Here is a 14,274-nt window from a genome sequence, read left to right on the forward strand (position 1 = left end):
CATCATATCACCTAGGAGGGACGATAGGAGGTAAATATATTTTTTTCTTCAGTTCACAGGATGAATTTACAGTTGTTAGAACATGAATGATAAGCAATTAATTTGCATATCTTTGAGTAAGTAATAAGTATGAATTAATTAGAAATATCTCTGGTACCATAACGTAGATGATGTTATTTGTAGATAGAATAGTCAATATTCTATCATTTTGTTAAGCAATCTTTCTGACAGTCAATGTCAATTCAATGACATTGACAACCAATTCTGTAAATCTAGATAGTGATTATTTTTAAGAATTTTGTAAACAAAATAGTATGTTAAAAAGATAATATGAACTTTCTAAATATCTTTGTATTAAACGCAATGTAATTGTTGTATTATATGGTTGGTTAGTAGTTACGAAATTTGAAAAATTATTGTAAGTGCTAATTAATTTTGAGTTTACATTCCATTCTAAACATAAGACAAAATGAATAAAGAAAACGAAGGCGCTCCCCACAAACGCTCTAAAATTGAAGAAAATGATAACCAACGCTATTATGATCAAGATTCTGATTACTGGCCGGATTCAGATAACGATACCGAAGAAGGTTTTTTAATTTAATAATATTTTGCTCCAAGTCAAATTTTCAGTTATTCAATTTTCATTACTAGTGTTTTATCATTACGTTTTTTGCTATTAATGTAGTAGTTATATTGCTCTATATTGCTTGCTATATCAAAACAATGAAATTGAATAAAATGAAATCTGGAAAGATTAATGTGTTAATTAATAACTATTTTTAATTTTAAGTGCTATAATAGCATTGACATAATATAAGATGCAATTAACCTTTACTCCTCTAAATCTTTCAAAAAGATTTTATATTTTTTTCAGATTCTCCATCTTCATTGCTACCCTCAATAGGTGACACTCCACTTTCTCCAATCAAAAATGAAATCCATGCGGCTAGCAGGAGATGTAGAGAAAACTCCGGGTATGTATAGTTGTTCTTGTCATTGGACTAATATAAATGCTGTGAAATACTGCAATGACTAAACTACCTAGACTAATCTGAGCTATGGAATTGATTAGTAAGTCTATTGTATCCATCAACAAAATCAAAAAAAGCTCATACACATGCCTCAAAGGCTGGCAATACTCCTTTGTTTTTCTCAATGGTTTGCAAGAGAGTGTGCTGGTGTGACCTGTTGTTGACCGGTACAGAAAATCGAGATATAACACTTATACTGTTAGAAATTGTTTATTTACACAATCCTTACATGCAAATTGATGTGCCATCACAGTTTATTTTATTCCCTGCTAACTGGGACTTATGTATCTTTTGCTTCAGATAACCTACTAGCTAATTATTATTTAAGAAACTACTATAAAGTATGAATTATTCTTACAACTGAGGAAGCAACTTCACAAGAATCTAACCTAATGCAGCACACAATATTCAGCTAAATTGATATAGACTAATCTGTGCTATGGAATATCTAATTAAGTCTATAAATTTATAATTTGTTATTGCAGTGAAAGCACAACATCAAGGACAAGGGGTAGGGGTCGAAGAAATACCTCATCATCACCAGCCCAGCATGTCCCCGAACCTTCCACAGAGAGAGTATTTGTGTGGGACCTGGATGAAACTATTATTATATTCCACTCCCTGCTAACGGGGACCTATGCTACTAAGTACAATAAAGTGAGTACTGACAGCATCTTATCTAAGAGCTTTAAAAAACTGCAAATGCAGATAGGGGCTTGTCATTATGATATGAACTATCTGTATTCCGAGTTCAACAAATTGACACTCCAAAGATAATATTATACATTAATAGTAGTTACAAAGCTGTTAATATTTACTTATATACTATATATACTTGCATATGGTAGTTTGGTGTTCATTTTCAACACGAACATCTTTTAAATCTCTTCATTGTACATATGGATATTGTCTTCCGTTTTTTTTTGGAATGTTAGGATTACTTCTTTTTCTGCATTTCCTGAGCCCTTGCAACCTCATTTTCGAAGATCTATTCAAAGCAAATTTAAATTCAATATCATTTCAGATTTTGTCCCTTAATTTTAGTTTACAACATCCTTGTCACCTCACCATTACACTTTGACATTGTCAATTGAAGAAAAAGTTTCACATCAGTACCTATTATTAGTGATGGATGAATGGAACTTTTTCCTCTTAATATGCATGCTTGTGCCATTATTTAATGTGTCAGTTTCTTTTGCCAACAACCTATTTTCTATATTGATACATGGTTCTTGTCTGGTTCTGCGCAGGCCACCTAAAGTTGTATAATTTTATATAAGTTTTTATACAATTAAAAAGATGGGCTGATAGTTTCCTATCCATTCTTCTAAATAAATATCTTTCTGTTTCATCTCTATCTGTTAATTAGAGTCAAACAAGTTAAGGAATTTCTTAACATTCGAAAGAATTAGTGTGCAGTTTAGTGTAGTCCATTGTATTGGAATATTTTGTAAAATATTGTTTAAATTTGGATATTTAATGCCACAAGTGTGGGATATTATAATATAATATATATATATATATATATATATATATATATATATATATAAATATAATATATATAAATATAATATATATATATTATAATATATTATAATAATATAATATATAATAGAATATCTATTACAAATTAGAAAGAGCAACATCCAAGGTCAATATCTAAATATTTATGCAAATTATCAGGGTTGACCAGGTTATCCAATGTAAAGAAAATCCTGTAGATAACACCACAAAAGGATTGTTGAAGAAAACCAGTATTTATGGATATTGTGTCATTCAGACTTGGTAAACTAATTAAAGCCCTTGGGCATATCGCTAGAAGTCAGAGTGCAACTACCACAGTGTCCATAATTTTTGTTATACAGGGTGTCCCGTAATCAGTGGACCAACGGGATACCCGTGATAGGGGTGGTCATCATCTATCGAAAACACCAAATTTTACTGTTCTAGGGCCAGTAGTTCAAAAGATATGATTTTTTAAGCATTATTTTGAAAATTCTACCCTTATCAACACAAAAGTTGAAAAAAAATATTTTTTATTTTTATTTTGCCCTGTTTCTTAACTTAAGGTGGCTGAGGAAACATGTGTCTTCACAATTAAATCCATTTTTGTGAATAAATATTGCCAAATTAAAAATTAAAAACCAAAACATGCGCAAATATCAAATAACTAAATTTGCAACGTGATGTTTGAAGCAAGCTAGTGCAAAAAAAATGTATGACAGCCTTGCGGACCATTATTTAAAAAACATCTGCAGTTCATACTGATTCCAAAAAGGTATAATTAATCATTATTGTGAAACAATAAAAGACAATAATTATTTTAAATCAACATTAGATAGCAATTTCTTGGCGGAATTTACAATAAAACAAAAGTAAATAGTTAGAATTTTTTTATTTATTTCTTATAATAAATGTTCGAAATGTCTTCCTCTTACTCTAAGGCATAGCCGGCATCTTCTTATAAAATTTCTTTTTAAACTTTTTAACGCCCTTTCATTATTTTTGACTTTTTCACTCACCACATTCAGTTTTTGTCTTAGCTGTCTTTCGTTATCGTTAACGGTTTCATATACGGATTCTTTAAAATATCCCCATAAAAAATAATCCAATGGATTAAGATCAGGTGATCGAGCTGGCCATGGGATTGTACCTCCTCGTCCAATCCACCTACTTGGGTAAGACTCGTTTAAATATTCCCTCACTTGTCTGCAATAATGAGCGGGTGCGCCATCATGCTGTAACCACATCCTCTCACATACCTCCTGTGGTACATTTGCTAATAAATTACTTAAGTCATTTCTTAAAAATTGCAAGTACCGAGCACCATTAAGCCTCGGTGGGAGCTCAAATGGACCAATAAGTTTACCATCTAAGATTCCAGCCCACAAATTGACTCCAAACTGGTGCTGGAATCTATCTTCTCGTACAATACGTGGATTCACAACAGCCCATTCATGTAAATTATGAATGTTAAACACTCCAACTCTTTTAAAACACGATTCATCGCTCCATAATATTGAATTGAAAAATAGTGGATCTTGTCGGCATCGGCGAAGCATCTCTGCACAAAAATCTATCCTCCGTTGATAATCAGCAGGTAATAGTGCCTGCACTCGTTGAATATGATAAGGGTATAAACTGTTTCTTTTTAAAATGCGATGTACTGTTGTTTTTGCTATACCAGTACGTCTTGAAATACGACGAACACTCGTAGAAGGTTCTTCTGTCACTTCGGCCAGTATTTGAAGTTCATCGACTCTTCTAGGTCTTCCCACGTTGTTTGCAGCTCCGGGAATTCTGCCTTCTAAATACGCGTTATTTACACGGAGAAAAATTCGATGATCCGGATAGCGGTCGCGATTAGGATAGCGCTCACGATACGTACGGGCTGCTTGCCGAGCGTTTGCATTACACAGACCGTAAATAAAATACATCTCAGCATATTCACGAGGAGTATAGGTATTAGGCATTTTATAAAATCCGGGCAAACAGTATCCAAATCACAAAGACAAACAAGGTCCAATTCAAGCGTCAGTCACCAAAAAAAAGAGTCGTAATGGTAGCGAAGTAAAAAACACGTGTGCAGCTACGAGCTATGAGCAAGTCTCTGATGAAACTAAGAATAATTTGAAAAATTAGGGTGTGGGGATCATAGGCGTCGGCCAATAGGACCCCGTAAACGAAAAAGGTACCTGAGCGAGAAAGAGATAGCATATTGTGTTATCTCTCTCTCGATAACAAAATAATTCTCAGAATAGATAGCGCTTAAATGTTTCTCGCAATTGGAGTCTAAAATTGGTTATTAAGTTATTTTTTTTGTAAAATGTAATATTGTTATACCTTTTTGGAATCAGTATGAACTGCAGATGTTTTTTAAATAATGGTCCGCAAGGCTGTCATACATTTTTTTTGCACTAGCTTGCTTCAAACATCACGTTGCAAATTTAGTTATTTGATATTTGCGCATGTTTTGGTTTTTAATTTTTAATTTGGCAATATTTATTCACAAAAATGGATTTAATTGTGAAGACACATGTTTCCTCAGCCACCTTAAGTTAAGAAACAGGGCAAAATAAAAATAAAAAATATTTTTTTTCAACTTTTGTGTTGATAAGGGTAGAATTTTCAAAATAATGCTTAAAAAATCATATCTTTTGAACTACTGGCCCTAGAACAGTAAAATTTGGTGTTTTCGAGAGATGATGACCACCCCTATCACGGGTATCCCGTTGGTCCACTGATTACGGGACACCCTGTATAAATTTTATAAACCTAATTATTCAGGACCTAATCGTTATTCAATTTATTACCTTTTGTTTATTCTAGACTAAATTATTCATGATATTTTTTCCAGGACACACAGCATATAATACAGCTAGGTTTTAGGATGGAAGAGATGATTTTCAGCTTGGCTGACACACATTTCTTCTTCAATGATGTTGAGGTAAGATATTAATAAACTGGGCATTTATAAGAGCATTATCTAAAATAAATATTCAATAGTGTGATTTCCTTAATTTCTATGACTGTTAGGTAACTTTTAGTAATAGTTTAGGTTTTTACATAGAACCAAAGGTAAAGTGAACAATATACTGGGTGGCCGAGAAGTTGACGTCCAAAGCTAAAATTTGAATTTGGCTCATTTAATGTTCTGGGAAGTTTTTAAAAATAGAAGCCATAGGCTATTTTTTTTTTTGATACCTTGAACATTTTCATGAATTTAGCTGGAGCAGTTATCTTGAACTTACGACTCAATTCTAAACTAGTTCCGCACTGTCTAAACTATTCATAGTTTCTTATGTGGTTATTGCAAAAAAGTCCTAAACCACAATTAGGTGAAAAAAGCGGATAAAAGGGGAAAAATTTATTATCTCCTAAACTACGCAAAATCGTAGAATATACATAGGGGTGATTCGGATACTCATAATAATAATAATATTGACGCACTTTTTACACAAATTATCTTGCCCCAAGCTAAGCATATAATATAGCCTGTGTTATGGGTCACAAGACAATGATATGTTTAATACAATATACTTACTAAAACATACATAAATACATTAAAACATCCAAGACTCGGAAACAAACATCCATATTCATAATATAAATGCTTGCACCTACCGGGATTCGAACCCGGGACCTCTAGCTTAGTACTCATCACCATGAGGCTTTCAAATTTTAGCTTTGGACATCAACTTCTCGGCCACCTGTATATTAGGAGTTACACATAAGACTAATTGTATTTGAAAATATCATGCTTTTTAATTCTACGAATAATAGAATTTTTTCCTTAACAAGACACTATTTTTAAATACAAAATATAGAAATACTTCAATTTAAAACTTAATTTTATAAGTAGTGATAATGTTTATTACAGCTTGAAGTATTCTTTTATTTATTACTTTTCTCATATTCGAAATAATAGCTTATTTTAGTTGCAACTAACGTAATTGGAAATCATATAAGGATTGAAAATTGATAACATCATTTCATATTATCAAAACATTTTTAATTATTTCATTTCTTTTATTTATCTATGCAGAGGAAACAAACACTACAATAATAAATAGAAACAAAACATTTTAGATATACAATTTACTTATATAATTTAAACTATCTTTAGGACTGTGACCAGGAGCACATAGACGCGGTAGCGGCTGATGACAACGGGCAAGACCTCTCGGCGTATAACTTTGCATCTGACGGGTTCCACGCCGGCGCCGCACCTGCTGCTGGCTTATGTGCCCCTGGTGTTCGCGGCGGAGTGGATTGGATGCGGAAACTAGCTTTCAGATATAGGAAAATTAAAGATACCTACAATAATTATAGAAATAGGCATGTATTTAATTTATTTAAGTGTTTTTATATTGAAATAGATGATTAAGTATATCTCCGTGAAATACCAGCTGGTAAAGAAAATTATCAACAGGAAATACTAAGCCTGGGTTTCATCATATTAGCTGTTATAGTTAAGGTTTAAGTCCAATTTAACATTAACAATAACACTGACTTTAACATAGACTGCGGAATGTGTTGCACCATCATTTTCCTTGGCATAGTTAATCTTAAAATCTGACATATCATAGTACAAGACCCCGCTGTTCCATTCTGCATTTTTTTGATGAAACTAGCGATAGGATGCCTATAAAAAATTGGCATTTATACCATAATTAAATTAAGTATAATTAATTTTCTGCTATTTTTCTTAAATTCATAATTGATGTTTCAGTGTGGGTGGCCTACTTGGACCAGCGAAACGTGAACAATGGCTACAACTGCGAGCTGAGTTAGAGCAGGCCACGGATAACTGGTTGACGCTTGCCTGTAAATGCCTTAATATGATTAATTCTAGGTGAGTTATTTGAGTTAAACCTTTTGATTAGAAATTATGTAATGAGTGCAAATTTAATAAAAAATATTTTGTTATATCTCAAAGTTTTCGTTGAAAGGTCCTAGGCGACATATTTTTTCCGACACCTCCAACTTATATCGTTAATGTATACAATTATGTGTATAAAAACTTAACATATTATATACTAAAACCTTCCTCGAGAACTACGCTATTCAAAAAAGCATTAAAATCGGTGCATTCGTTTTTGAGTTTATTGGGAAGACAGACGCGGCGGAGGATTTCGTTTTATAATAATGCTAGCTGACCCGACAGACGTTGTTCTGTAAATAATAAAAAAACAAAAAAAAAAAATTTTATAGGAATTTGCCAATAATATTTCAAATATTAAGAATTATTTCGTAGAAAATACTCCTTGTCTTTATAATTAAATTGTTTCACAGTGGAACTGTCAAACCGTGCGTCACTAAATTATCTCATAGAAAATATGTCCATACAAAACAAATATTGAAAATAAAAATAATTATGGGTCTAAACTGCACTCCATGAAGTAGTTCCCATTTAAATTCGTTCATTAGTTTAGGACTCCATCACGGACAAACAAAGTGACACGTAATTTATATACAGGTGTCCCAAAGTTAGGGGACATAAAGGGAAAGTACCTTAAATATCGAAGATAGGCTATTTTACTGAAAGAAGACTTTATGTTATTTTTAAAAGTTAGTACTTCTGCATTCAAAGATTTTCAAAAAATTACTTGCCTCGTCTGGGAATCGAACCGACTGAAATGTAAAAAAAAACACATCTACATTAGTTTTTGGCCATTCTTTCAATTGGAATCATAAAAGTAGAGGTGTTTTTTTTTACATTTCAGTCGGTTCGATTCCCAGACGAGGCAAGTAATTTTTTGAAAATCTTTGAATGCAGAAGTACTAAGTTTTAAAAATAACAAAGTCTTCTTTCAGTAAAATAGCCTATCATCGATATTTAAGGTACTTTCCCTTCATGTCCCATAACTTTGGGACACCCTGTATATTAAGATGTAGTGATGCTATTCTAGATCTTGGTTTGCCATTTGTAAGAAGCTACCTGTGTTTTAATAACATATTGATGTTTGTTTTCAGGGAGAACTGTGTTAATGTTCTAGTGACAACGACACAGCTGGTTCCTGCACTGGCCAAAGTTCTGCTTTTCGGTCTGGGCGGGGTTTTTCCCATCGAGAATATCTACTCAGCCACGAAGACCGGTTAGTGCCATGATCATAGAATAATAAAATAGAGGTCTTCTCTTGTATTGTTCATTTCCTTACATCATTTACACGCCTAGATAGACTGTTAACCTCTATTCTGAGCAATGAAAAAAAAAAGGCCGCTGATATTGTTGCGCCCATTCTTCTCAGGTCTGAGGCATTCTTTTTGGAATGGGTGGTAGTTTTTGACTTTCAATATGTGATGTCATATCCTATTTTGAATAAAAATATTTGAAGGCGAGTGTAAGACGTAGCTTGTTACGCACACTAAACTAATAAACCTGGCCTGTTTTCATCGGTTGCTCAAGCAGAAAGAGACGTTTCTAGACCTATAAATTATCTAAATTTATTTTCTGGTTTTTCAATAATACTTCTATTATACTAATATTAAAAAAAACGACCTTTCTCACTTCACTTTAAAATCTGTCTCCCTTTCGGTCACATTATCTGTGGACCTCGCTGGAACATGAACCCTCCCGTTCCCGTTTCACCCCCTCACGCTCGTACTGTTGCGTCAGTACGGTTTGCAGTTTCATTACCGTTAGGTACATATTGTCGTGCTATCACTGCCTTGTTTTTCATTATTATATTTTGACTTTTGTTGTTAATAGTTCGTTAGTTTCTGTTGTTCTGTGTTGCTATATTAGTTCTGACAGAAAAATAAATACTTTTTTTAACTTAACCCAGATTCATTCATTGATTTTTCATCATTATAATAATAATAATCAGCATCACAACACATTTACATCTTTTTTTTTTTTTTTTAATGGAATAGAAGGACAAACGAGCGTACGGGTCACCTGTTGTTAAGTGATCACCGCCGCCCATACTCTCTTGCAACACCAGAGGAATCACAGGAGCGATTCCTCTGGTGTTGCAAGAGTACATCAACCAGTAATACAGAAAAAAATTTGTTGTTGGTGAGTGTCCGCTCGATACCCGATCTATAAAAAAAAGTTGGACATTAAATATATTACTTAAACAAAAAAAATAAATAAAATGTGATGTTACAGCAGTTTTAACAGTTTGTGCAACTGTTACAAAACCATAAATTTTTTGATAAGTCTCACTAAATAATGCATAGGCGTATACCTCTCTCTATGAGTGCGATATTTACTGTGCTCGGATATGTACTGTACTTCCCAGTCAGGTAGACTACGATAGAAATAGTATTTACATAATATTTACTATATCAAATTAATTTGCATGCCTAGTTAAGCCTGGCGAAACATGTGAAACTGTAAGATTATACCATCGTAACATACCAGGTTTATACGCAAATAAAGAATTTGATTGATTGACAGTGTCGCTTGTTAAAAAAGTTTGCGACAAGTCCGAACTATAAACAAGTCCCGATACAAAAATCCCTTAAATATGGATTAGTAATACCGAAGGACACATTGCATATACACTAACCAGGTTATCTTGATAATATTAATAAAATAATTTGATATATTATGTCAGAGTACGGTACTATTAATATCGTATTCGTGTATACAACCCTCCAGTAAAAATATATTTATTTTACTCAACAGGTAAAGAAACATGTTTCGAGAAAATAAAACAGCGGTTCGGTGAACGTTGCACGTATGTGGTGATCGGAGATGGACAGGATGAAGAGGCGGCCGCCAAAGCCAAGAATTATCCCTTCTGGAGGATATCCGGCCACTCAGACATAGCGGCGCTCTACAACGCGCTTGACATGGGCTTCTTATGATCTGCTGCTCGCCTGGTACTTGCAATCTTTGTCGTACTCAAAACCAACAGAGTTCTCGATGATCCCGCCAAATTATTTAAGATCTGCTGCAGCTAATTTAGCTGTGCACTAGTTAGTATAAATTATCGAACTTAATTCGCTTCATTTTGAATACTCTTATGAACTGCTGTTAGCCTGGTAAGCACTAGGTGTCGTTCCTTTAACCAAGCAAGTTCTTGCAAGATTTTGCCACTGAACCAAACACGTTCTTCAAATTCCAGCCAAGTTATTTAAGTATTACGTATTTAATATTTACAAACTGTGCAGTGTTAGTACATAGTAGATCTCTCGACCTTAAATAGTCTGTATTAATTTCTTATTATACGCTGTTTGCCTGGTAAGCAGCATCCGTGTAAAAATGCATTTTATCAATATAAACTTATTTTGTTCTCATTAAGTTTATTAAAATTTCATTATTCTGTTAGTTCTTTATTATTAAAAAGCTGTTAACGACAGTATGTGAAATTATTTATGGTTAAACTCATTTTCAAGACCTAGAAAAACCTTTCAATAGGCTTAGACGAAATGTTTTTATATTTTTAAACCACCGCTCTGTGTGATGGAGCCTTAATTGTGTACCATAATATTTTATAATTGATCATTTTCTTCTATAGTTAAAACGAGACACTGTTGAGTAACATATCCTAAAAGTACATCAATTTCAAGTGCTTCGTATAAAGCTCAAACGTAGCTCAAAATTATCTCAAATGTATATAGAAAATATATAGATTGTCTAGTTTTACGTCATTAATTCCTATACAGTAAATGATGAAGTATTGTTATATCATAAAAAATTTGCATATTCATGTGATTCAAATAGGGTCAATTTTTTTTAATAAGCCTCATTAATGAGGTCACATATATGCCTAAATCAATCTTTTTAACTAATTGACGTAAATGTCTAATGCTCGTTTTTTGTTGCCTTTTACGTCATACGTAAACCGTCAAAATGGCTGGCGTTGAACGCGAAACGATTGGACTATTTTTAAATTGCTTTAATACTTTAAGTTACTTTAATAATGTTAAAAGATCGAATAAAAATATTTAAAAAACATGCATATTCTACATAATTCTGGATCGTTACGATTTTGACAATAATCTATTCCTTCGTGTTAAAAATATCCGAGAATATTTGAGAAATCTCCTAAAAATACCTGAAAGGCTCGGGTTAAAATTATCATCAAGGGAACACAGTAATTACATAAAAGAGCACCCTTTTTTACAGGAACTAATAATTTTAACTTAATTATTTGCAAATACTTCAATTTATTATTATAAAAATCTCGTGGAGGTTTAAACAAATCAACCTTTATATAAAATCAGCTCTGCTTAACAATACTTCATCTGGGTAATATAAAATATTTTAAGGTTTTTTTACACTATGTACATATGTTTATTGAATTATAAAAAGCTTATTTTACTATGTAACTGGATCCACGATTATTTATAGCAACACTCTGGTCGTGAAGCACAAATAATGTCGGCCATTGACATTTCACTAAAGCTATCTCTATCCCACATCTACAATTATCTATTCGTCTCGTTCACACAAGGGCGTAAGTAGGTCAACGACTTAAATTCAATGTGCTTCGTGACCGTAGTGTGTATATTTTTATATTTATTAGCACAATTTTTTTAAATGTTTATACGTTGGGCTAATTTTATAAATTTACTTTATAGATCGACGGTTTAAATTGTACATAATAAATTAAATATGGGATTAAGTGGTCCATTCAATTTGAATAAGACCACGATTGGTACATATATTGGTACCAGCGGTATCATAAGTACCTACCTCTGTAAATTTAGAACGAATTTGATATTTTCTATAAGTAAGCATAAGTTTTTGAACTGCTGCCTATATTGTAATCCATTTATAAAAGGTTTTGATACCTTATTGTACATATTAAGTACTCATAATTTTGTATTATCGTTTCTGACAACCTAGTACATACATTGAAGTATATATTATATAAAAATATATAAATAAACAAAAACAATACAAATTTTGTGATGGACAATATATTAGCAGTTAATGCAACTTGCACGCGAGGCCATTTTTAAAGTTTTGAAATTAGAATAAAATGAGAGTAGTATCGCCGATATAGCGGTCTTGCTCACACTTTCTGTTAATTAGAAAATAAAGAGCAAATAAACCTGGAATTGTAAAAGGAACGTCAAACATTAATTTCTGTAAGTATCAATAGTAGGCCGCCTCATTTTTTTAAAATAATTACAACTCTTTTCTGAACAAGGCCTTAAATATTGTTTTCTTTTTAGCTTCGTGCGCTAGTTGCGTTGACAGCTAGTGGATCTTAATGTTGAAAACAGCACAATAATATTTTATAAGTTTTACCTTTTTTGAATATTTTTAACTGATTTTTTGGGGTCAAAAGATGCAGTTCAGTACGAATCGTAAGACTGCAATGTATGCAAATATAGGTCTTAGTGGTGGCGTGCACTAGTTTTGTCTAGAGTCTTGGCCTATACAAACAGTATTTTTTTATTTATCCCACATGATTGATACAATCTCCTATTGAAAGTGAGATTAGATTTTACCACCCATACTTCACAGGCATGTTAGTTTCTTGAAGCAACCAGGGGACTTTCAGCCTTTTATATTCACCATTCTGTATACTTTACTTGATTTTGAAGTCTATTAAAAAAGTGCGGCATTACTTTAACACCCAACACAATGTAATTTCTAAATCATAATTTTTAGTAGATCTATATATATAAAAGAGATTTCCACGTACATAGTCACTCATCATTATATATCTGGAACCATTAGAGCTAAAGACTTGAAATTTGGTAGGAATATTCTTTTTACCGAGTAGAGGCCAGCTAAGAACGGATCTTACGAAATTCCAAGTTTTTTTATATTATGAACAGAACAACGTCTGTCGGGTCAGCTAGTTAATGAAGCGGCGCAAGAAACTAAGCATTCTTTTTTTTGCGCTCTTTTTAATAAAATGTACAATATTGTACTGTCATTGTTATTGCTATAAAATATTCATAATCTAGTACCAGGCTGTTCGATCACTTAGATATTCAGCTGTGGAGTAGTAGGATTTAACAAATTAATTCATAATACGTTTAGACTGCTTTATCACGTTTAAAACATTATTGACCAATAAGCATTTACTCGGTTCATGTTTTATTCGGACACTGACAGTTGACACACGTCTAGCAGCGTACATACATTGTCTATGAGCACACTATTGCCGTTCTGCTATGAGACTGCGAATAATATGTCCTTAATGTGTATAGAACGTCATTGGTTTTAGCAGTTAATGTGTTCACAAAAGTATTTTGACTAGCCCCTTAAGATAAAAGCTGCTATAGAGCCATGCTAAGACCTATTTTCGAATGCGTTGATCAAACTTTTTTATTGACAGGTGTACTGACAAACTGACATTGACATATGTCAAATTGAATTTAAAATGCTTGAGCATCTCAATGGTCTGCGTATATTTCTTATTATTATATAAGGTCCACACAGAACAACTTTACTTTGATATTTCTATATCTTTTTTTAAAAGGAAGCGCTATTGGTACGAGAAATATTTTAGTTGGAATGTCTTTAAGAAATTGTAGCAATATTTATGAAATATTATTCTATTGGAATGTAAATATGAATGTAATTAGACAATATGGTCCGATGCGATTGTTCGAATTGTAAATAAAATTATATAATTCAATATTAAGGTTTGTTTTATTTGAACTAACAATTCGCTAAGAAATCTGTCTACAAACATGATTAAAAAACATGTTTTTGTAGGAGGTACTTTTCTACACGATTTTATAATAAAGGCCGAATGACATAATTAACTTGTTTTGACACCATACAATAGTATAATTAATGTCAATTGTGCCTTAGGTA

The 14,274-nt window shown here is 32.5% G+C and overlaps 1 protein-coding gene across 1 annotated transcript; it reads left to right on the forward strand.

Moving 5' to 3' along the window:
• The first annotated feature begins 287 nt into the window (after positions 1–287).
• On the forward strand, positions 288–14,098 carry LOC126970986 (eyes absent homolog 4). Its single transcript, XM_050817153.1, has 8 exons — positions 288–590; positions 878–977; positions 1,520–1,691; positions 5,392–5,481; positions 6,661–6,872; positions 7,267–7,389; positions 8,511–8,632; positions 10,171–14,098. Exons 1-8 carry the CDS (start codon positions 470–472, stop codon positions 10,350–10,352), a joined length of 1,122 nt encoding a protein of 373 aa, XP_050673110.1. The 5' UTR covers positions 288–469; the 3' UTR covers positions 10,353–14,098.
• The last annotated feature ends 176 nt before the right edge of the window (positions 14,099–14,274 follow it).

This window comes from Leptidea sinapis, chromosome 22 (genome assembly GCF_905404315.1).
Source record: "Leptidea sinapis chromosome 22, ilLepSina1.1, whole genome shotgun sequence".
Lineage (NCBI taxonomy): Eukaryota > Metazoa > Arthropoda > Insecta > Lepidoptera > Pieridae > Leptidea > Leptidea sinapis.

Coding starts and splice junctions, on each gene's coding strand:
- LOC126970986 (XM_050817153.1), top strand. CDS start 470: ATGAATAAAGAAAACGAAGGCGCTCCCCACAAACGCTCTAAAATTGAA. Junction 591..877: donor AGATAACGATACCGAAGAAG/GTTTTTTAATTT, acceptor TATTTTTTTCAG/ATTCTCCATCTTCATTGCTA. Junction 6,873..7,266: donor TACAATAATTATAGAAATAG/GCATGTATTTAA, acceptor TTGATGTTTCAG/TGTGGGTGGCCTACTTGGAC.